The 25,297-nt window shown below is 36.7% G+C and overlaps 1 protein-coding gene across 2 annotated transcripts; it reads left to right on the forward strand.

Moving 5' to 3' along the window:
* The first annotated feature begins 72 nt into the window (after positions 1-72).
* On the forward strand, positions 73-20,877 carry tbc1d14 (TBC1 domain family, member 14). Of its 2 annotated transcripts, XM_026267750.1 has the most exons (15): positions 73-2,827; positions 3,079-3,183; positions 6,617-7,331; positions 8,055-8,181; positions 11,448-11,563; positions 11,783-11,865; positions 12,002-12,119; positions 12,545-12,651; positions 13,574-13,660; positions 13,878-13,972; positions 14,048-14,119; positions 15,004-15,132; positions 15,232-15,341; positions 15,435-15,693; positions 18,655-20,877. In XM_026267750.1, the coding sequence occupies exons 2-15, from the start codon at positions 3,141-3,143 to the stop codon at positions 18,709-18,711; spliced, it is 2,118 nt and encodes a 705-aa protein (XP_026123535.1). In that variant the 5' UTR covers positions 73-2,827; positions 3,079-3,140; the 3' UTR covers positions 18,712-20,877. The 2 variants fall into 2 exon arrangements, with proteins under 2 accessions (XP_026123535.1, XP_026123536.1); XM_026267751.1 differs by lacking the exons at positions 73-2,827; positions 3,079-3,183; positions 6,617-7,331; positions 8,055-8,181 and adding an exon at positions 8,629-9,901.
* The last annotated feature ends 4,420 nt before the right edge of the window (positions 20,878-25,297 follow it).

A 25,297-nucleotide genomic window follows, 5' to 3' on the forward strand; every position in this document is an offset into this window, starting at 1 on the left:
TGTTTGTTAAAAAAAAAAAAAAAATATATATATATATATATATATATATATATATATATATATATATATATATATATATATATATAGGGTTTATTTGTGACACGTTCCCAAACAGCAAAAGGCCCAAATTATTTTTCCTACAAAGTTGCTTGTCTATAATTTATTTTATGGCTTTGGAGTGAGAGGTGGTAGGGATATGGTGTTCATTATTCAAAAGCCAATCCATCGTAAATTTCATTTTTGCTCTAATACCATCTTATCCATTCGCTTTCGTCATCTTCACTGTCAAGGATGTGTAGTTTACCATCTGCTAGCTTAATTCTAACCTGGATGGGTATTTTCCCCCCTTTCATTGTAATTTTTTTTTTTGTTTGTGAATTTTTTATTTTTTTTTAAACCGATGTTAGCATGAGAAATTACTACATGTATGCTACATCAACAGAGTGTAAAATGCTACGATGTGAAATTTGGTGATATTTGCATTTTTTTTTTTTTTTTTTTTTTTTTTTTGAGCACCCTCTGTGTGTTTTCTTTTTAAATTATTATAAGTGTGTGCATTCTTTTTCTGTACCAATGTGGGGAAACTGGTTTTAAAGCATTACTTGTTTAAAGTTTGTAAGGGGGAATTTGTATGTGGCATTAAAATAGAAAATGATATCGCCCCATTCATCATTGACCAACAGATGCCTTTTGAAAAATTACCAAATTGGGCACAAGGATTTCATTGTCTAAACTTTATTTGTCATAAAATGTCAAATAAATTAAAATAGCAAAAAGGAAGGAATATATATATATATATATAATATAAACAGTGATTACATATAACTTAAATGTGCTTATTCCCCTTTGCAAGTGAGAAAGTTTTTGTTGACTGCAGTTTTTTCTATTGGTGCTAATATTCATACACTACAACAAAGATATAATCTTCAAATGTGTGTAAGAAAAAATGGCCACACAGTTAGTCCTAAAAGATTTGTGCTTCTTTTAACAAACCGGTTGGGCCTTGTTTTTGAGACAAGGTCTAGACCTAATGTTTGTTAAAGTGTGTGATCCAGAACTGTAGACCCTAACCTTGGAGAGATGATTTTGTGTGACCCAGTTTGACTGTTTGTGTGTTTCCCCACATTATTTGCTCATTGTGGTTGTGGGATTTTGATTATTGTTTGATGGAGATTAATAAAAATTTATAGTGGTAGAAAGTGAGTGTGAGGGCACAAAGTTATTGTACTGTATGCTATAACTGGGTACAGCAGTGCGAATAGACTCCTTTATTGGATTTTTATTCTAATTCAATGTAATTTTTTCAGTTTAAAATGCTGTCAGATTCTGAAATTCAGTTAAACAAGGCTGGCATCACTTTCTCTAATCAATCCCAATCCTTGTTCTGTCAAGCACTTGGAGTTAAATATTGCCGTCTTCCAAAATTGTTACTTTAGTTTGGTTTTTGATAAGATTATGAAACTTGTTTATGGTGGGTGGGTGACTGAGGACAAAAGCATTTTAGATTTTGAGAAAATGCATAAATCTAGTAAATGTGTTTGACAGTCAAATAGAACAGCATAGACCGATTATTTACCGTTAAACACTTTTTTTTTTTTTTTAATGGTTCCTCTCTTAGTTTGAACAGACTTGTTTTTTTTTCTTCCAAGTCTAACTCTGTGTGCAAGGTGGGATGGTTGCTGAAGAAAGACCTGAGCACTCGTGTCTATGGGGGACTGAAAATTGCATTTTCTTTTATTTAAAGGTTTTGGTTTAGTCAGTACATTTGAAGAGGTTAACTTTCAAGTTCTTAAAGGTTTAAAGTTTTGATTGCAATGTTGTTTAACTTTTAATGCAGAACTCTCAGTTTCCTTATTGCAATCATTGTGAAGTTTCTAAACCTTTAATAAACCTATTTTTAAAAAAAAATCATATTTGTTGTTTATTTGTGATCATAAGAGAGAGTCTGATTTCTACAATCATTAGCCAGACAGCTAAATGTTGAACAGGTCACTTCTAGGTACACATTAAGCTTTGACTCTGGACAACCCGGATATAACCGAATAAGACCGTGAGGAAAACGCTTCATCTCCAAGTAGAGCTCGGACCTTGAAGACTGTCCAGAATAACTTGTCACAGAACCGTGTCTCTTGGTAGTAGTCAAATTAAAGTATATATAAGAACCGTGTTCTGACAGTAACATCAATCACAACTGGCTGGACTCCTGGTAAATAGACTGGTGAAATCCAGCTGTTTGCAGCCAGTGGTCAGGCGCGTTCATTAAAGCTGCTGTTAGGAATAAGGGACGTTCACTTTAATCAGACTCATGTAGGTTTAGGGTTTGTTTTAGTTACTGTAGCAACAGTCTGTCTACTGGTTACTGTTAAAATATCGCCAACGGTTTCATTACTTCGATCCAGAAATAAACGGTATCTACGCATAAACTTCACCTTCACGCCGTGTGTGTAACTTACACGTAAAGCAACAAAACCATAATCAATCACCGGAGAGTAACGTTACGATATGACACTGCGTCGAGTCGCGTCGCTCTGTGTGTACAGTGTGTTCAGGGCACTGGAGGTCACTTCCTGATTTACTGACTGTCGGCAAGATGTCTCAACACTTTCAAAACGCTCTGCCTCTTTTGAAATGACAACGTTTTGTGTGCCTGAAAAGCGACGGTACCTCCACAGGTGGAAGAAGCCAAAGTTTGTGACTTTATTTGATGCAGACCAGCTCTTCATTCAGTCGTAGCGCAGGTGGATTTATCAGTAGTGACTCGCATGTTTTCCTGGCACGTTTATATCAGTCAGGATGTTTTAAAATGGCGGTGGCAGCGTCACAACAGGTAAGATACTTCCCATGAGCTTTTATCTAGCTGTTAGCGTCACTCTTTCGCAGATAAAAGAGTTTGAACCTTTTGCAGTCAAAAACTAACATTAGCCGTTCTGTAGAAGTTTAATGTCTGCTCAACCCAGGAATAGTGAAGTGCACAAACAAGGCGAAAAGTTTTGAGTGGAGTTTAGAGTGTAGATGAATGAAGTGCTCGTGAAAACGGACAGTGTTGATAACAGTGTTTGATGCGTTGTTTATTTGGAGGGTCTGGAGTAAATGTGAGGAGGTGATGGACGCACACACATCTTTCCAGCTGCAGCAGGAACATGGCAGAAGCAGAGCACACTGATGGGGAGTTCAGTGTTACAGGTACAGTCTCCAAGATGTCTGGATATCAAAATATTCACAGCAGTATTAGTATTATTACTCATTAGCATCACTGGGTTTTGAGTCATGAAAAAAAAAAAAAAAACTTCTATGTGTCACATAAATATTTTTTGTTTGGTCATGTTTATGTGTGTATTCAGAAAATGTTTACTAATTATGAAATCTAGCATGGACTTGAAAGAAAGAAAGAATGAATGAATGAATGAAAAGAGACTACGGGGTAGTTTCAAACTTCTTCAGAGCACTTGCAATATTGACAAAGTAAACCTATATTAAACATCAGTGATTACAAAAGTACTTAATGCAATGGCCTTTCTGTGTTTATACAGTAGCTAGTTATGAATAATGGAGTGCCACAGTGCTCATCCACTTTTAAAGCATGGTTCCAGACCAGAAGTATTTTCCCCATAGGGATTTTCCTGATTGACTGACTATGAACCAAAAAAAGCTTTCAGCAGAAACAACCAAGTGGTGATTCACAACGATACACATTATGATTTGAAGCAAAAAAAAGTATTTGGAAAGACAAAGAGACAGAAGATACATGACTATATATATATATATATATATATATATATATATATATATATATATATATATATATATACAACGCCTTTAATAAGGGAAAGAAAGCATTGCCAGTCAAAACAAAAATAAACTAAAGTTTATATGTGTATATATATAACCAGTGAGTTTGATTATTTTTTTGGGGGGATATATGGATTTTTCTATTCTCTAATTTCTTGGCAGAATCATGTTTAATGTAGGTTAAATTAAGATTAAAAATGTCTCCATATTTCGTCTTTATTAGTAATAATAAACTTTAAGTAGTTTCTAGCAGTATTAGAATTAATGTTTTAATTTACAATTAGACTAGTTTAATTGAAGCCACAAAAACGTTTGCACTAGGGCCTAATCTACAAAATACAGATGGAAACACTTTGTTCATTGTTCTAGAAATGTTGTAACCTTAACTTCTGTAATCTCAGTCATGCAGTCATATTTCCTTTAAAAACAGTTTATCTTCGGTGGTTTTGAGAAGTTCAGAGGATGCTGATTTCCTTATGATGGATTACATCAGAGAACAACAACATGTGACCCTGGATAACCTTGTCACAGCTTAAGTCACTGGAGTACATTTGTAGCAAAACATAGTATGGCTCAAAATTATAGATTTTTATTTTATGCCACAAATCATTAGGACATTAAGTAAATATCTTGTTCCATGAAGATATTTTATACATTTCCTACTGCAAATATATAAAAACTTAATTTTTGATTAGTAATACGCATTGCTAAGAACTTCATTTGGACAACTTTGAAGGCAATTTTCTCAATATTTAGATTTTTTTGCACCATCAGATTCCAGATTTTCAAATAGTTGTATCTCAGACGAATATTTTCTGATCCTAACAAACCATACATCAATGGAACACATATTTGATCAACTTTCAGATGTGTAAATCTAAATTTTGAAAAATTGACCCTTATGACTGGTTTTGTGGTCCGGGGTCACATTTCATAGTGCACATCAGCTCAAAGAGCCAAGAAGTAGCTCTCTATGATTTAGTTGAAAGAGCTAATTATTAATTTGGAAAACAGAAATAATTGTTTAAATCAGTAAGCTATTTATCTTTGACTACAAGAACACAGACGCCTTAAAACTCAAAGACCAAAAATAGAATTGTTTGAATAAGAGAAATGTATGGGCTGGGTCACTTGTGAGACTGTGAAAGTGCTGTTATTGTTTAAGGTGTGTATTGTTGGGCTATTAAAGTATTGTTGTCCTGTCAAAAGATGCAGATGATGATTGCACTTTCAATTGTAGATTTGAATTGTAGGCTTTGTCGAGGCATGTTCTATCCACAATCGAATATTGGTTTGTAGATTATATGCACATTTTTTTGTTTCTTTTGCAGTAGATGAACATGTACATACACCTGTGAAACAAACTGAACCATATTTAATTGAGAAGGAAGAACCAGCAGAGCTCGAATTATCTGTTGCTGCTCCCATTTAATATTTTACATTCATATCAGGCGCAATATAAACATCATCTTTGCCATCTTTTTTGTTTTGAGCTGATGTTCTAGTTTCTACTTTGTTTTTTGCGTCCTTGTTGTTGTGTTCCTGTGATGTCCTCAGGACATATGCACCCCAATCATTCTTCCTCTATCGTCATTAAGTCAAAGAGCTATTTTTGTTCAATTTTGATGGAAGATATTGTCTGAGTGTTGATGTGATTTCTCCTCAGGTCTTTGGGTCACACTTTTGGTCTACTTTCAGGTTACTTTCTCTACTCCTGCACACTTGAGTTTTTACGTCACTCTTGTTATGTAGAGATGCTGGTCTGTGGTGTGGACGGTGTGACTAGATGCTGCTGTGGCTGTTTACTCAGCCATGCACATTGAATCTCATCACCCTTCAGAATGTGTTTACCTGTGGGGTGACCTGTGGTTAAAACAGTGTGGGCTGAGACCACAGGCCTGTCACCTAATGGAAAATTACCATTTCAAAATTGGGCCAGATTACTAATAATCTGAAGTAAATTGTACCTGTATTTTCAATAGTGTTGCATAACTTATTTTTATTTTGTGTTTAGGGTTGTGGGAAATATGGATTTGTATTTTTTAAATTAGTTTAGGGAGTGATTTTTTTTATTTTTTATTCCACTTTATGGGTTTCTAGGATACAGTTGATTTATTTTTGTCCAAGTGACCCTGAGATAAGATAAAAACTGTCTTAAATATTTTAAATTATTATATGATTATTATATGATTATTTTACCATGCATTCATGATTTTTCTTGTTTTTTAGATGCCTTTTCTGCATAAAGTTTGTTTAACACCATTTGCATGCAGTGTCACACAACTTAAGTCTGATGTAGACATGCTGTTACAGTTGTTCCAGACCCAGTCTGAGAGGTCTTAAAAAAAAAAAAATCATAAAATATTATAAAAATTAACAATTAAAAAAAGGGTGACATTATCACTAATCATTTTAGTATTTATTACATAAATAAACGCCAATATAATTTCCCATTAAACCAAAAACATCCATTTTGCCCCTAATGGAAGTAGTCACACAAACATTGGTGTACTGTGTATATTGCCTGAAGACAGGGTAGTTTTATATTGTGTAATTTATAAAGTAGAAAATGTTTTGTGGAATTAACCTAGAAAGCTGGAGTCAGCCTTTTTTTCCCTATTAATGTAATTTCCATCATTGTCATTTCCACCACAGAATCCTATGAAAATCTGTATGTAATCTGACATGGTGGAAATGACATTTGTTGGTTCATAAAAATGTTAGTTTATTTTCTTAAAGGAGACAAAACAGCTGTAAGACTCAGTGCTTACAGTTTATTTCCCTTATAAGGACTGATCTGATCTACTTTTGTTATTTGCCTTTCTAGATTTCCAGGTCTCATCGTTCAGCAGCTCTTCTCACAACCTGGGTTTGCAGATTGCCTCAAAGCTTCTCACCCAAAACCATGTCAACCATCACATGCCCTCCGTCTCTCCGCTGCCTCCTGTCTCCCTCAGTTGCAAATCATTCACTCCATGTAATGGCACATGTGATGAGGATGGCAGCAGCTTGGCCTCTCAGGACTCAGGAATCCCCACCCTTGAGATGAACCCTCCTGAGCACACTCAGGCTCGAGTCACCACTGCTGAGCTGGTGCTTCCACCTCCACATGATGATAGTCCAGCAACACTAAACCTGGATATCTCAGATAGCTCCATACTCAAGTCTTCCAGCTTCCCACGTTGTGGTTTTGATTTGGTACACTCTTATGGTGCCGGCGGGCTCTCCAGTGCGGCAGGCAAGGGTACTTTGAATCGCAGTGATGATATTTCAGTCTGCAGTGTTTCAAGTTTAAGTACTGAGTTTTCTGCCACATTGTCTGTCAGTAATGAGGACTTCCTAGACTTCATGGTCACATCCGAGTCCAGTGCTGTTGTTACATTTGAGAATGAAGATGTCTTACACCGTTCTGACAATTCACTCTCATCTCCTACTGACTTACACGGCAAGCTCAGCAGCCCCCAACCACATCCTGTGGGGGTCTCTACACCACATGAGACTAGACCTAAGAGACTGGGTCCACTCGCCAGCTTCTTCCACAGGTATCTTAGCGCTTGCATTAGTAATGTTGTTGAATACATACCAAGAAACTAATGATTTGTTCAGCAGTATTATGTTTATAATTATGTGAGCTTCACCAAAGGTTGCCTTTCAAATAATGTTGCATTATCATTATTATTAAACAAGCTTCAAGCTTTTTCTAATGAATAATAGTTTTTTATTTCTGATTAAATCACAAGTGATTTAATATTTTAATATTTTTCTTTCTAATATATTGTCCTTTAAAAAAAAAAGGTTGCATAGCTATGATATGCAGTACTTGAAATAACACAGATATACTTCAGCTTTTTTCAGGCCCAATGGTTTTGTGTGTTACCATATCAGTTTCACTGCTGCTGAGGTACTCACAAACATTGTGGAACAGAAAATATGAATTGTAGATTAAAAATGTTGAGAAGCCACTGAATAGCATGGCCATGTCTCCAAATTGTCTGCCCTTTTTATCTCTGCAACATGGACTTTCCTGAAGCCTTTCTCCATCTTAAAACGGCTCCAATGTAGTTTTTCCCCCCTTGAGCCTCACTCTCTACTATAGTGCAGTATTATTTTCAGTTTCTGTCTTTGTTCTGTGTATTTATTGAAATTCATCTTGCGTAAAACTAGTGAAAATATATGTACTTTAAAAAAACACCAGAGAAGGTAATTATCAGTAGAAGTTGCACTCTGTTAACTCAGTCCTTTCATTTCTTTTCTATATTTGTAAGGAGTCTTTTTGCTAAGAGGATGAAGGATACGGGTGCACAGGAAGAACAGAGAGAGCCCGGCTGGAAGCTGTTTGGTAAAGGTCCACATAAAGACCTTTCAGTCAAAGACTCCAGGAAAACACAAAAGGTACATTCGCACACCTGCACTCATACAAGATAAAATCCAATCTACCTGATTTTGGAGTGTTTTTCATGTAGTAGGGTTGCGCGAAATTGTGAAAATACAGTTTCTGTATTCAGTGTATTTTTATGATGCACATTGCTTATTGCCTTACCCGTTTGAATGTTTAGGCCACATAAATGTGATATTGGATCCTCTTTAACAAAGCAAGTTCTTTGATCTGCTGCTTTTAAACTAAAGGCTGAGATACAGTACACTACCTAATGTTTGGTGTGGTGTTGGCACAGTGGATAAGACACATGCCTTTGGTGTGAGAGACCCGGGTTCGAATCCACTGTGAGGCACCAATGTGTCCCCGAACAAGACACTTAACCCCTAGTTGCTCCAGAGGCGTGCGACCTCTGACATATATAGCAACTGTAAGTCGCTTTGGATAAAAGTGTCAGATAAATGTAAATGTGTTGCCTTGATTTACCGTCTGGTGAAGTCAGAGCCAGATTTTAGCCAGTCTGCAGAATTGGACCATCAGAGTTGACCGATTTTGCAGTTTAGTGTACGATGTCCAGTCTGAGGATATAAAAAATGCTTGATTTTTATTAGTTATGTCTCTTTGATGTCCTCTCATGACTGCTTGATATACTTGCTCAGCTGGAAGATATTGTTTTAACAGTGAAACATTTACATTTTTTACAAGTTTTAGATTTTTCATAATGCATGAATCAATCAAATGCAGAGTTATGATAGTGTTGTGAAAGGGGCTTTGTTTCCTGCGTACAGGCCTGTTGTTTGCTTCAGGTCATTTGAACCCCCTGATTCAGCCGTCCCGTGTCCATCTAGATTTCATCCACATCCAACTCCTGCCTCTCTCTCTTGTTTTTGTTCTCTGCAGCTGTAATAGAAGCCTGGGGTATTGGGTGACCGGTTCAGAGCTGCTGCTTTATTTAGGCTCTGTAGCAGTGGCTTATAGGAAGAGATGAGTCAAGATTAGCTTAATATTATACTTTTGACTTTAAATATTGCGATATTCAACCTGTTTGTTGTCCTTTAAATCTTTATAACTAAAACAAGCAAATGTACTTGTTTTAATTGTAAAGTATCAAGATACTAAAGTGGTTAGAATGTTCCTTGTTATAGTTATTTAAATCAGTGGAAGTTCATGAGATCTGATGACACCGGCCACATAAAGCAGATTATTTATGACTCAGACATGCACAGCGGAGCACAGAGTGCACTGATCACATGAGACTGCATTGCAGAGAGCCTTGTGTTCCTAATAGCTGGAATCAGTTAATATGGCTGCCTGTAAAAACATCATGGATCCTCTCTCAGAACTGTGATGATGACGAGTAACTTTAGCATGCACACATGCACAAATGGACACCGCAGGCACACGGGACAAGGTCTGGTCCTCTGCATCCCTCTGATGTAGGGCCTCCCAGTTGTGTGTGTGTTTAAGAAGAGAGAAAGAGGGCAAGGAAAAACAGTGTCGAGTAACTTTAGCAGGAGTGGGACCACAATAACAGCAGAGGAGCAGGAGCACAGTAGTGTCATGCTACTGTTTCTCAGGGTGTGTCCCATATTCCTTGCGGTCTTCTGCTGCTGCTATGCCTTGCATTTCGGTCTACAAGGCACTCAAAGTTGTAGCTGTGGGAATACAGCAATGGTGTAGGGTGTAGTGTCTGAAACGCTGGATCCTGAATGTCTCAACAGCACTGAAGCGTTCATGGTGAGTTCTTTTTTCCGTTCCTTGTTTTCTGTCTGATGAAAGAAAAGGTGAGGAGAATGACAAGGAAGAGGGAAAAAAGCATTTGTATGGAGGAATTGAGGTGCACGTGGTGTTCATGTGTAAGTGTGTGTTGGTGAATTATATAGTTGTCCTGTTTCTTTGGTTTGCTGTCCCTCTTTCACTCTTATAACTAATCAGTGTCTTATCTTAACTTTTCTATACACATTTGGCTCATAGTTGAAATGTGGGTCATTTTGTCTATAGTTTTATCTCTGAAAGAGTGCAGTGTGGGGGTAAATTAAATATTTATATTCTCTCATCTGCGATAGTGTGTGCTTTCTGACTGCATGAATAAAACAGAACTTATTTCTTTATCTTGGTTTTGTTCAGACACAGATCAGACAGGTTACTCGGGGGATGTAAAGATGGATGCAGAGTGAGAGCACAGATTACTACTCCGGCTGTACACTGTAACATGAGACTGCGTGTAGAAACTCAAATGCTGTAGCAAGTAGAAGCAGTAACAAGTTGTTCTTATTTTATTTGTGACTTTTCACAGTTCCTGCTTGTTTGAGAACTTCTGCTTCTGCTTGGGAAGTCGTGGCCTAGACTAACCTAGATGGTTAGAGGGTCGGACTCCCAATCGAAGGGTTGTGAGTTCGAGTCTCGGGCCGGACGGAATTGTGGGTGGGGGGAGTGCATGAACAGCTCTCTCTCCACCTTCAATACCATGACTTAGGTGTCCTTGAGCAAGGCATCGAACCCCCAACTGCTCCCCGGGCGCCGCAGCATAAATGGCTGCACACTCCTCCGGGTGTGTGCTCACAGTGTGTGTGTGTGTGTTCACTGCTCTGTGTGTGTGCATTTCAGATGGGTTAAATGCAGAGCACAAACTCTGAGTATGGGTCACCATACTTGGCTGAATGTCACTTCACTTTCACTTCCACTTGTGTAGTTGTCAAAAGTATTGTGTGGCAAAACCCCCGGGCGTTAAAAACTTGTGAAAGCATTAGTTCCACGAAGTTCTCATGTCTAAAACCTCGAAATGTATTATTTAATGATCTTTTTCTTGAGGATTAAGCCTCATTGCCATAATCCAAAATCATTTCAGTACAATATGGGGAAAAATGATTTAACATTTTTAATTGTAGTGTTTTTTTTTTTTTTTGTATAATATGTTGTATTGTTTTTTGTTAATGCAGATTTCATTAAAATATTACAAAACTATTACATCAATCAGAGTTAAATGGAAAAATAAAATTACAATTGTAAAATTATTTTATATTTAATCTTTTTTTGTGGCTAATTTTTTTAGTTGTTTTTTGTGTGAGAGATTCATCCAGCCGGCCGGTTTGCTGTCATTGTTTGGACTGTATACAATGTTGGCTTCTGCATCTCATGCCTGAAATGTTAACCGCTGTTTTTTTAATCATAAGATTGTTTATATGTTTGCTTTATTATATTTTAATTATTTTATAGATGATTCCTAAAATGTTAAAAATATATATATATATTTGAATTTATTTGTTTAATTATTTTTTGGTAGGAATATGAAAGGAGTGGACAGTCAAGCAGTTCCACATCTCCCAAGAAGAATGTAAGAAGGAACCTGGACTTTGAGCCACTTTCAACCACAGCCCTTATACTGGAGAACCGTCCAGCGTCAGTGTTCTCGTATATCTCCTCCTGTCCTGAAACCACTCCTTCCTGTATTGTCCTAGAACAAAACGAAAATCAATTCCATCTTGCATGCAATGTTATACCATGCAGCACAGTAGATAATGAATAATAAAGGAGTTATAAATGTGAAGTGTTTTAGAATAGCTTCTCTCACAGATGGTAGTGTATTCATCTGTTGACAGTTATTATGTATCTGTGTAGGAATCTTCCTGCAAAGCCTGAGGAAGAAACACAGAAACACAGACAAGAATATGAGGAGATGGTAGCTCAGGCCAAGAAGAGAGGTGAGTTTTTCACATATTTGTTTGTGTGTGCGTTCAGTTTTGTGCTGTAGATGGCGCTGTTGCAAAAGCTGAAATTGAATCCTGTTGAAACACATTTGTGTTTTGTGTGACTACATGTTTATGTGTTTCTGTGCAGAGCTGAAAGAGGCCCAGAAACGGAAAAAACAACTAGAGGACAGGTGTAAACTCGAGGAAACCATCGGCAATGCTGCGCTCACCTGGAGTCAGGAGATATTACCCAACTGGCAAAGCATGTCAGTCTGCACACAAACGTCATTGACACAATATATCACACAATCAGATATTCTTGTCATTCCATATAATTAAAAAACAGACAATAGATCAAAAGAGAGCCAAAAACATTCTAAGGAGCGTAATATTTGGCAAGAGATGTACTGACCAACTAGTGGGAGACATGGACTAGAATTTAGTGCAGGTGTGCTGACATGTTGAGCTAAGGTGCTCATGTGAGCTATGTGTGTTTGAATCAGATACAGCTCTTGTCCTTATGTCCAACAATCTCTCTGCTATACCTGCGAATAAAAACTACAAGTAGCTGAAAGTCCAAATATGAAAAAAAAAACAATGTAACATTTAAAATATGCTTAGAGAAAAAATATATAAGCAAATATATCAAATGCTGACTTGCTTCAATCTGTCCTTCTCTTCACCATTCCAGGTGTTCATCTAAGCGGGTGAGGGATTTATGGTGGCAGGGTCTGCCGCCCAGCGTGAGGGGCAAAGTCTGGAGTCTAGCGATAGGCAATGAACTAAACATCACTGATGGTAGGAATGTGTTTTATCTGTGCTTTATCACACACACCTCACACATACTGGAAAAACACAAACAGGAAAAGATTTTTTTTGAACATTTATTTTTTATTTCAAATGTATGGATAAAAAAAGAACATTAAATCTAAAAATTGTTTCTTTTCTTTCAAATGTGTACTTTGTGTGTGACACTTTGTACTGTGGTTGTGTTTTGCTCATGGTGCTCAAAACAGCATCCTGTTGTTTAATGTGGTTTTGAATCCCACAAATACATTATTCTGTGAACTTGCAGCTGTAAATAATTTAGAACCTGAATTAGTGTAATGTTTTAATGGTCAAGTTGAGTGTGTAGGACTTCCCTTAGAATAATCAGCACTCTGTTGTCATCTTGAGTGGAGAGGGGGTAATCACGTCATTGGGGTCATCAGGTGAGCACCCTCCTTCCTCTGTGTTTCATTGAAAGGCCCACGACACCTCCAAAGAGCTCAACAGCACCTGGCATCCCAGGTGTGCTCCCCTCTGATTTGACCCCTTTAGGTCCTTTTACAGTCCATTTGAGTTCCTTACTATTTAGCCACGGCCAGTTGGTTCTTCTCTCAGCCGCCTCTGACAGAGACCTGAAGACTTGTCGTAAGACCTGTCCTCTGACTCCCGACCTCTTCAGTAGTCTGCTTGTTGCCGTGTACAAAACCTCTGCACCCAACCTCTATGGGGAGCGAGTGTGTTCGCCAGCCCTGTTGTACTGCTTCGGTTATAGGTCTTTTATGTTCATTTGCTTCACCATGGCTCAAGGCCTTCTTCAGTGTGTTAAACCCAGTGTTCTCTGTTTTTGTGAGTGCGGATCATAGTTTCATCTACTAGGATTTACATATGTAAGGATAAATTACCTATTTACATGTAAATTACACATTATTATTTGTGTGTGTGTTTTAAACAGAGCTGTATAACATCTGTTTGGCACGAGCCAAAGAAAAGTGGAATGCCTTTGTAGCCCCATCAGCTGCTGCAGAAACAGAGATTGAAGGTGATTGCTAGACATTTTCATTTTTCCAAAGGTTTTTCTCCTCTCTTTTGCTGGAATAATGTTAATCACATGTAAAACATTATTTATTATCCTTTTTTATTCTTTTACCATCCTCTTTTTATGTTCCTATATTTCTCCCCTTTATCAGCAGCTTTCCTCACTGTTAAACTCCTTTGCTTTAATGCTCTTTTGTAACTAATTATTGCTTATTTTTCAGATGCAGGCTTGTCTCATGCTGATCGAGAAGCCAGTCTAGAACTGATCAAGTTAGACATTTCCAGAACCTTTCCCAATCTCTGTATCTTCCAACAGGTAGGGTGCATTTTTGTTTCTGGAGTTTTATATCATCTGCTGAATTGTCTTCATATTTTGGGGTTTTATTTTCAGGGAGGCCCATACCATGATGTATTGCACAGCATTCTGGGAGCTTACACTTGTTATCGTCCTGATGTGGGATATGTAAGTCTCGTTCCTCCAAGTGATGTCTAATGTTTTTTAAATGTGCTCTGCACTACTGCAGTGTTTATAGGTGAAACCCCTCTTTATCCCACTATGACCCATATTTCATCTAAACCTCAGTTTTTTTTGAGTATTGACTCATACAAAGAGCTGTTTACGGAGTCAAACAGAAACGGACAGAGATGCTGTGTCGTACAGCTGGTTCTGTTCCAGATATTAAACGTGATAAGCAGAGGCTTAAAAATAATAGCGTTGCAATTGTGAGAACGATGAGCAATTTGTGCTGCACAGCCTTCATACATCCTGCTCACAAACCACAATACCAGTTGTTGGCCAGAGAGTTCTTGCACTTACACCTCCACATAAATGCTGGGTGTGAAGGTCATATTATAAATTTTTATTTATAACAATTATTCTGTTACTTAAACACCTACACTGCAACAATTTAAATCACAATATTTAATATATTTTAACTGCCTTGTTTAGTAAGTTTGCATGAAGAATAGAAATAAAAACTTTAAGTGAAAAAAAACTTTTAATTCAGATATTTGAATCGATTTGAAAGAATAAACATTTTTTAACTGCGTCTCTTATGCTCACCATGGCTGGAGTCTTAATTATTGCAAAGTTTTGACCAGTAGTGTATTTGTTGAACATGAGCGTTATTAAGACCCATGCTGCATTGCATGTGCTTGTTATTAGAAGTGTGAATACAGAAAGGAAGCCCTTATATGACGATCTGATCTTAGGGGCTAACGCATGTTGTTTTAGGGCTAGGAATAGATGCTATTTTGTAAGCCTCACTCGTTCATCAGTTTAAGCTTAGCATTAAAGATAAATCCTCACATTTTTAAACTATTATGTGTTTGTTGTTTGATGTGTAGGTGCAGGGAATGTCCTTTATAGCAGCAGTGTTGATTCTCAACATGGACATTGCTGATGCCTTCATTGCTTTTGCCAATTTGTTGAACAAGCCTTGTCAAATGGCTTTCTACAGAGTGGACCACAGCCTTGTGAGTTACGAGCAGTCTTGAAGTCTTTTAAGTTGTGCGATCAATAAGAAAATAGTCATTAGTCAACACTCTTCACATGCTCTTATTTCATTTTTTTAGATGTTGACATACTTTGCAGCATTTGAAGTTTTCTTTGAAGAAAATCTACCAAAGCTTTTTGCACATTTCAAAAATAACAACCTGTCCTCTGATATTTATTTAATTGACTGGTAAGTGAGGTACTTTGTTTCTTCTGTCAGAAATGTGGCCCTGAGTTTGGAGGCAGAGATGTGTTGATCATAGATCTGCTCTTGTCTGTGTAGGATCTTCACCTTGTACAGTAAATCTCTCCCACTGGACATTGCATGCCGAGTGTGGGACGTGTTCTGTCGTGATGGCGATGAATTTCTCTTCCGCACAGCACTGGGGATTCTGCGTCTTTATGAGGACATCCTCACACACATGGACTTCATCCACATCGCTCAGTTCCTGACGCGCCTGCCAGAATACATCTCTGCTGACGAGATCTTCTCCAGCACAACCACCATCAGCATGAACAGCAAGAACAAGAAATGGGCACAAGTGCGCATCTTTTTATAAACATTTACACACAAACACATCACATGCATTAAAATTAGTGCTGTCAAACGATTAATAGCACCTGTTGGAAACTCAGAAGCGAAGACCATTTAACATTTTATAAATTTGTAATCCCACAGTCCTCCCGTTTAGAGTACTAATAACTCTCAAATAATACAAATTTAAACCTTTATAACTCCATTCTGTGGCCTATGTTTGTAAACATTAGCCCCATGTTGAAAAGGTTACAGGCACATATAACTTATTCTGTGTCTTGTCCTAGATTTATTAGTTGTAATATTTATTGACACACATGCCATGGATGGTAACATGTCATACAAACTACATGATGACACAGAAAACCATGTTGCATAAGAGTGGAAGCCTTGAAGTCCATGGCGCCTGAATAGCTGTGAAGTCTTTTCCTACGTAGATTCCCTCAGATGACTCTTTGTCCTCATGAAGCTTGTTCATGGGCTGTCTGAGGTGATGCTTTACACCAGGGTCTCACTGGTCTGTGTGTGTTCTAGTATGGCACCTGTAATTGGTGTGCGGACTTTACTGTACTACAACTCCATCTTCTAGTGTAACATCTGTCATAACAAAACATCATAACCCAAAAAGGGTAGGTGAGTGACTGGAGTGTGATGTAGTATAGCTTTGAAGGCTGCGAGTGCTCTCTCAATGAAAGGAAGTGACAGCTTCCTGTGGTTTTATGTACAAAGGATCTTTCATCTTTGTTTTACATTATTGGGGAAGTTAAGCACTCACAGCCCTAACAGTTAACACCTGATCAAGCTGCTCCAACAGTAAGGTGCAGTGGGGAGGGGCAGCTTCAGAGTGGTAAGTAGACGGAGTAGGAGCTGAGTAAAGCTGTTAATTTCTCCTATTGTCTTCTTCATCCAGTGTCCAGTTTTACCACACTAATGACAACTGCCCTCCTTCTTGGGACTTTTACGTTTCTTTCGGTTCTCTGTGTTGTCCTGAAAGGATCCTGCTGCAATCTTTACTCTGGCTTTAACATCAGAGTCTCTTTCCCCTGCAGCTAAATTGTCTAGATTACTTCTAGAGTTTTGTTAGACCAAGTTAGATCTAGGAATGGCACGGCTTTTCTGTACTCAGCTACAAGGCCATCTGACCAGGTGCGGCCTAATGGTCCGTTGTCATCTAACACACTTTCAGGATCATCAACTATTCTACTGTAAGGTACAGCTGACTGACAAAACCTTTCAGTGTATTCACTGACAGTTTCTTCCTTCTATACACAGCTAGTGACCTTTGACCAATTTTCTTTTGGTCCAAACAATGTTCTTTAACCCTCTCAGAAATCCCTCTCTCAATTAATCTTTACTGGCATGTTGTAGTTCAGAAGTAACAGCAGTCTCAAAACTGTTGAATTCAGATTCAGTTAGAATTTGTGACATCAGCTGTGTGACTTCTGCTAACAACATAAATTCTGTAAAATTTGTGCGTGCTGAGGGTGAGCTCTGGGATAGTCTCTATTTTTAGGTCTTAGCGCTTTGGCAACAGTTTGTACATGGACAACAGAAGAGTTTGGAGGAACACATTCAATTCCCTCAGTTCTCTGAGATCTTCTCCTAGCGCCACATGCCTTCAGTGAATATACAGGCACATCAGTTACTAGCTGGATGGCTACATCTGTTTCAATACTCTAGTATTTCTCTAGATTACGGCTAGATACTCTAGCTCTGAGCTCTTTGTTCTGTTTCTCTAGCTCGGAGTTATGCTGAAACTGTCACGTAGCTAGCGCTAAACCAAATTCTCTTTGGCAGCAGATAATGCCTTTCACATTGTTTTTGCGAAAACATGATCCTAGTACCTCTTTACATTCTTCAATTGACCATAATGTTTCTGGATCAATACCAAATTTCTTTATCAAATCCAATCTGACTGACTCTGTCACTATTGAGCACATGCTGTCCTAGCAATGATTTGAACTCACTGTCTGTCCATGAAGGAGAAGCTAGTCCACCTTTCTTAGTTGTTGGAATCAGCTTAGCATTCCTTCTTAACATTTTGTAAAGTATTTTACACATCAGGACATGAAAACATCTCTGATCAACAGAGGTTACCAAATATTAGCACGTAAGCTAATCTTCCCTGTCTTAACAGAGGGTAATCCATTCTTTCCTGCCGAAACAGAGCGTAACTTTTAGCTCTAAAATAAATATTTTAGAGGGTAACTTGGTTAACCAAACACTGCAGCTGTCTGTTAACTTATCTGGCGGAAGATTAAAGGATAATACATTTGTACTGGTCTTAAAGTTTCTTTTTAACAGAGTTACACTCCCCAACCCTAGGTTGTACAGAAAGATTCAGTCTGGAATGAGGTGAGATCTTTATTGAGAATGAAGTTTTATTCTGGATTCAGGTGAGAAGCTCTACCTGGGTCATGGCACCAAAACTGTTGGAAGCTCAGAAGCAAAGACCAGGAGACGTTGGGATATCTTTCATACAGAAGTTCCTCTTTATTGAGGAGTCGCTGTGCATCGCTGCAATCATCCAAGTCTTACCAAAGAAATGATACTTTGGAGATTTTATACATTTCAAGGGGGAGGGATACATAGAGGTGGAGACCATCTAAACAAAGCATGCAAATGCAGTATCCCTGTATCCCCCTAATGGCAAGGAAGAGCACAAAGACAAAGGGTCATTACCTCAGATACCTGGGCTTCCTGATTTTATCCTTTTTTTTTTCTTCTTTTTTTTAACCTCAAAATTTAAAAACACAATGTACATAACTTTTTCAATTTATATATTATAATATTGGAAACCAGGTTTAACATTTTATATATTTATAATCCAACACATCCAAAAAGCAGACACTAGATTTGTAATAACTTCAATGTTAAAAATAGCAGAGTAAAACAAGGCTGTTTATATTTTAATTTTGTTTTTACTTCAATAGTCTTTTTGTGTTTCTTTGTGTATCCCCACCCCCAGGTTCTTCAGGCTTTGCAGAAAGGACAAGACCGTGGCAGTCCACTACTGAAACGCTAAGGATTCAACTCCGGTCTTCTCTTCAACTTCACAGAGACTAAGAGAGAAACTCATGTTGACTGTACATGTGTTGTACTCATCGGAGATTATCAGTACCAGTGGACACTGTATGTGTCATCTTCCACACACTGACCTCACAGGACTGGAACGGAGGCAACACATCACATGAATGTACACCCCCACTTTCAGTTAGGTGTGGAAATGTCCTATCATTACTTTCTTTTCTGCCTCCCTCAGCTTAAACGAGGCATTTCCATTTAAGAAAAATAAAATAATATATGTTTTGCTGTGGGTTTCTGAGGTTGTTTTTATGTGTTGTTTTTACCATTGTTTCAAAGACTTATTGCTCACTGAATTATTATTTATTCTACCTCTTACTCCCTGTCTGTAATCTGTGTTTCTGTTTTTTTGTCTCACAAATGTCTTTATTCAGAGATTTTTTTTGTGGATTCTGAAATATATTGCTGTGTTCATGGTATGTTACTGGATTCTCTGTCCCTTCGTACTTTTCTCTCTCCTTTCTTATCTTTTTTTGTTGTTGTTGTGCAAGTTCAAAACCAAACATTCTGCAATACTAGTGTTTCTGAAGTTACAAAGTTTGGTTTCAATTCATGCCTACAGAACTGGACTTTAGCATAATAAATGTGGCTTTAACATTGTGGTGCAGCTTGGATCTCAAGGTGGTTAAAGTGTTGAAAAGAAAGATTGAGTATGAGTTCAGTGATGATGGTGGTTTCACAGCATTATGACATCTCATATCATCTTCATTAATAACTGAAAAACAAGCTTCTCTAGATTATGCTGTAAATTATTCTTGATATTCAACAATTCATTAAATTGAGATTAAAATCAGATAAAATTGTATTATTCGTAATATATAAAGTACCATGTTAAAATACTTAATAATCTTTACTTGTTTCATGTAAATAACATGCACTAAACTGGCCTAATTTGGATACAGATACTGACCTCATATGGAACAGCAATAACAGCATTTTTCATGTTTTTTTTTTTTTTTTTTTTTAAGTGAATTCATTCATTTTGGTGAATGTTTTTCACTGAAAAGTATGGACAGCATCACATTAAACATTATTGTATTGATTAGAATTCATGGAAGTTCATGGATTTATTATTGTGAGGAAAATTATTTTTGTGAGGAAAAGACTTAAATTTAATATCCTCTCAGAGAGTTTAAATGTATACTGTATGAACACAGTAATATGTAAACAAGCTGAAGGCACCAGAATATTGAACAGTAATTGATATCTTGCACACTCTAAAGTAAGTTTATGTTCAGTTATTATCTAGATAATGTGGTGAGATTATCCTATTTTGTGATCACTGTGATCGAAGGAAAACCTCCCACCTTTTTCTGTGGTCTAAACCACACTACTGCAATAAGCTGCTTTGCTTTTTCTTTTACATAGATTCTCACTGTCATCTTTATTATGCTCTGCTATTTTGTGTTTTGTTTCTTTTTCATTACCATGTAGGAACCCCAGTATTTGTGTTGTGTTAATATTTGCTGTTTTCATTATAATCTGATAATTAATTGCCCTCAACATTTAAATAGCCTATTTTTATATCTGGGGGAAAAAAAACACTAGGAGCTTTAAGTAAATGGCTTTTTATTTTTGCCTTAAGTCCAAGGTTTTGAAATAACTTCCATAACTCAGAAAAATAACTTTAAAGACTTCATATCGAGTGCTTTCAGTTGTTTGGGGTCATGTACAATAAAAGGAGTGCTTCATGATCTTAATTGTAATGAAAGATGTGTATGTGTGTGTAAACATCTTCATGTTATGTGTGAACAATCGGAACAATTAATGTTGTTCAAAAGAGCATAGACCGTCCAGGAAAACAGGATATGTTGTCCATGAAGTACAGTAATGTATTGTTCAATGTGTTTGTGTTTTGGGTAGGAATTGACAGAATTAGGTGGTAAGATAAAGGCATTATGATGTTAAATGAACACTGAAAGTGTGCAGAGCAGACTGTGTGCATGCAATCCCACACTTGAAACTTTGAGACGTTATTTGAGCATGCACCGACACAGGTCTCACAACACACTTTGACCGGTCTCTGTTCTTCTGTGTTTGTCCTAAAATGCTGCTTTGCTTTTGTTGTGTCCGTACAGATGATGTAGAATAAAATAAAGTTGTATATATTTATGGTCTATTGTGTGTTCACTTCATTAGTGTTCACACTGAGATGGTGAGTCATACATGAGGAGCAGTTTTGCTACATGAAATAACCACAAAACTGTTTCCTTTATGACTTATGAGCACTTTTTTTTTTTTTTTTGATCACAGTGGAACATTTCTCACCTATAACCTGCCCCCTGACCAAAACCACACTCACCCCCTCCTCTTTTACCTTTAAAACCCATGGTAAAGTTTGTAGGACTTCATCCTCTTGATATCAGCGTTATCTCAAGAAGAAGAGAAATCTGCAGCTATGCGTCAATATTGTCTTTTTCTTCTTGTTGGACTTCTGGCGGCTGCATTCCTCCAGTCCATTGTCATGTGCCATGGTAAGTCACCCGAAAGCTCTACTATTTATTTGTTCTGTGGTGTGAATTGAAATTGAACTGTTATAAAGGTCATTTACAAGTATGAATTCGAGATCTAATGATTTTTCTACAACGAGCAATTTAAGTGATTGGTCAAAATATTAATTATATAAATTATTCTTTATTTTTTTACACAGATGTTAAGGGACCAGAAGAATGCTGTTTTACATATTATAAGAGTAAAATCCCCATTGCTAGAATTGATTCCTACATTGAGACCAGATTTGACTGCACCAAACCCGGAGTCATGTGAGTTTTCATTTGTCATCATAATCATAATAATTTGTCAAGACTGTTGAATGGAAATCTATTATACTGTGAATAAACTGAGTATAATGATCTCTGTGTGGATTAACTGTGATATTTTCCTTCTATCAGTATTATCACAAAGAGGAGTTCTCGTTTGTGTGTGGATCCTCGGATGAGCTGGGTGAATAGTTCCATGAGAGCAGTCGATAAACGTGATCTTTAGTGAAGCTGTTGTGGTGATGATCAACATGCTCAAACAAACCGTCCTGTTTGTTTCTTAAGAAGTATTAGCTCAGAAACCCTCTTCCTGTAATGCTCTGTCATTCTTTTCATTTCTTATCATGAGCCAAGTATTTCTTTAACATTCTGCTTTAAATGCTTAACTAACTGTTTTACCATTAACTGTAGTGTTAATTTTATTGCCAAAGAACATGTAAACAGACAATAATTACCCAGTTCTTACCAGGATTAACTTTTTTTTTTAATGTAAACTGAAGAAATAAATTTGCTTTTGTTTTATTCTGTGTTAAAACAGTTGTCTTGTACAATGTTTTTAATTCTAATAAAACTAAACACAAAATCATCAGCATTCCTCTATTTTACTGTACATCAGCAACAACGGCATAACCGAGCTAATTCAAAACAAGATAAAATTAATCAAAACTGTATGACTGATAGCAAAAAAAGGTCATGTAAATGGTGACTGAACCTAATTAACACAGTTTAATGCATGTTTAATATTTATTTGTTTTTAATATTAATGTATAATAACATGAATACGCAATAGGCTTATTTATTAATATAACAAAATATTACTATTAAAATGTAATAATAAAGTTTACATTATATTGCATATTTAATATGATAAAAAGTGTTGTTGTTAGTGTCATCTATTGTATTGTAAGTGTAAATATGCATAGGTTCACTAATAATTGACCTTTTCTGTGTTCATGGTATGTATTCATTCCTGTTTAAGGTCCTTTAATCTAGTGAGAATAGCATTCAGTACAGCAGACCCAACACAGCAGAAAATAGGTGTATTGTGACTAAAGAATATAAAATAAAAATACTGCATTGTTGATGAACAAGGGACTGAAGTTTCAGAAATTACGATTACAAAGTGCATGTATTTTTGCTCATTTTGCTGCCTGACATTTTCTCATGCAAAGGATTTCCTAATTCAACTCCATCTAAACTGGTAATACTAGTAAGATGCAGAATTAAAAAAAAACAGATACAGCAAAAAAAAAGAAAGAAAAAAAGCTGTTTTTAAGAAAGATCACTACTATAAAGTTTTGTTTAAAGTTAGCAGACCTCAAATTGTTTCCTATTTGTGCAGTTGCTGCATAGTCTCTCAGCACTTAACTTTTTCACATAATGTATTAATAAATGACTTCTGAAAGCAAGATCATTCAAAGAACTGATGACCAGTTACACAATATGAACCTAACAATATGAACGTTCCTAACATAATTTTTTACATTTTTAAAAGATTGGCATAGTATTGCACAACCAGATGTGGTCTGTTGTAGAATGTGTTGGTGGTGTGGTCTTTTAATAGCACTAGTTTCTCACCTGCATACAAACATGTCACTAGATGGTAACACCTCGGAGCTGTCAGCGGCCGCTTCTGCCCATGACCCTGTTCCACCATCAGCTGCATTTCCTGTGGGAGGCCATAACCTGCTCATAGTTTTTTTAATAGATTGTGTCTAATTAGCAAAACCAGCATCAGCTATAATGATGTTTAATGGAAAACACCCTTCTAGAAGTGGAAGCCATCAGTAGTTAATCTTGTAAAAGTTCTTTAAAATGTTCCACCATGACCTTCCAGCAAGCTGCTTGGAAAATACAGCTGAAGCATGTTCTTCCACTCAGACACTGCATAAGTTACGTGCTAAAACCAAATATTATATATAAAAAAAAAAATAGCATTACCCTCTGTAAATCAATGTCAAATCGAGTTTTTTAAAAGATATATCTGAATAACCGAACACATTAGAATGAAAACATTAGAATAGAAATGTTGCCTAGTTGACTTGACATAACAAATATTGCCATCTGCTGGCACTGTGATAAACATAATGAGAAAAGAACTGTGATTTAAAGCATTAGATCAGCATTAATCTGAATCAGGGTATCTTCCGAATCAGGGTATCTTCCGTCTATTCCAAATCCGTTTTAAATTAAAAAACAGAAAACGAAAGACTCAAGAGGATTCAAGTGAAATCAGGGTTGGTCCGTGTATCTTTTGGTCATTCGATTTTCTATTTTAAAATAAATAAAGATAAAAGAGAAACGGTTTGATTTTCGTTTTTTCGTTTTGTTTAAGAGACGGAAAACGAAAATTTAGCTGGATTTTTCGTATTTTTGTTTGTGGGTAAAAAATGAGATTATGCTTTAATATTTGTTTGAATGTGTGGGCGGCGCTGAAACGCCCCTTTCATCCCTTCTGTACTGCACCGACAAGCGGCAACCGGGAGCTCAGTTCATTTTCACCAGGAGAGAAGGGTCCGTGTACCTTCGGATAATTCCTTTATTCGTTTTTGTTTTCAAAACGGAAAAACGAATAAACCGTTCGTTTTTTAAATATTACACCATATTCATGACAATAAAAAAACAAATGTGATACATATTTTTATGTTGTTTTCCTCAATATCTATTTAAATGCAACAAATAAATATACAATAAAACAAAAACGAAAAATAAATTATTTTTATGAAAAAAAATGCGTTTTAGTCCACCGGAAGTTCAGCTGCAGCCTCTGGCGACCAGTGGTGGTATAGCACATTAAGGCCATCTTAAGCACAAGACGGCTATATTTGATGACACATCGTTTTTCGTGGCGTTTTTCAGCCATATGTTATGTAGGTAGTAAATGTAGGTAGTAATTTCTGTGCAGTGCAGCAGTAAACTATGTACAGTAAATGAAAGAATTGACGTATGCGCGCGCGCGCGTCACTGCTCGTGTCAGAGCATGCATCTGAGAGCGTGAGAGGATTAACCATAGCCTCCGGTTAAATTTATAGTGAGAGAAGCTCCTTTAGCACTTTAGTTTGCTCTGTTCATAAAAATGTTAAAGATAGAATACAAAACGCTTCTACACATACATGATAATAGGTGTGTTTATAAAAAATAAGCAGAGTTAATAAAAACCTGTATTTTGCACATTACACGTCAAGTCATGTCAAGTCTGCTTTATTGTCAATTCTTCCACATGTACAGTACATACATACATAGAATTGAAATTGCGTTACTCTCAGACCCCCGGTGCATACAGATAACATTAACAGTAGAGCCTAAAAATCTAGATCAAATATAAAATATAAGATACAGCTATACAATAAGGGAATGTAAAAAAAAAAATTAAAATAAAGTTTAATAAAGCAGCGCAAGGCACATGGCAGATAGAGTGCAAACAAGTGCAGTGAACAAACAGTGCATATAAAAAGATTTTTAGTGCAAAAAAAAGTTTATTCAGTCTGATTACATTCTATAGCAATAGAACTCTGCCCAAAACACAATAGAAAATGCAATGGTTTCCAATTTCCATACCATTATAAACCAATCGTTTTTTTATTGTTGTTTTTGGTGGTGGTGTTTTTTTATAAAAAAAAAAATGATATATATATGTATGTATGTATGTGTGTGTGTGTGTGTGTGTGTGTGTAAATACAAACAAATCCTGCCCATAAAACTGTACGAAATGTAATAGATTTATTCCCAGTTAACACATGATGTACCGGTTAAGTGGGTTGGTACTTT

Source organism: Carassius auratus, chromosome 7 (assembly GCF_003368295.1).
Source record: "Carassius auratus strain Wakin chromosome 7, ASM336829v1, whole genome shotgun sequence".
Taxonomy (NCBI): domain Eukaryota; kingdom Metazoa; phylum Chordata; class Actinopteri; order Cypriniformes; family Cyprinidae; genus Carassius; species Carassius auratus.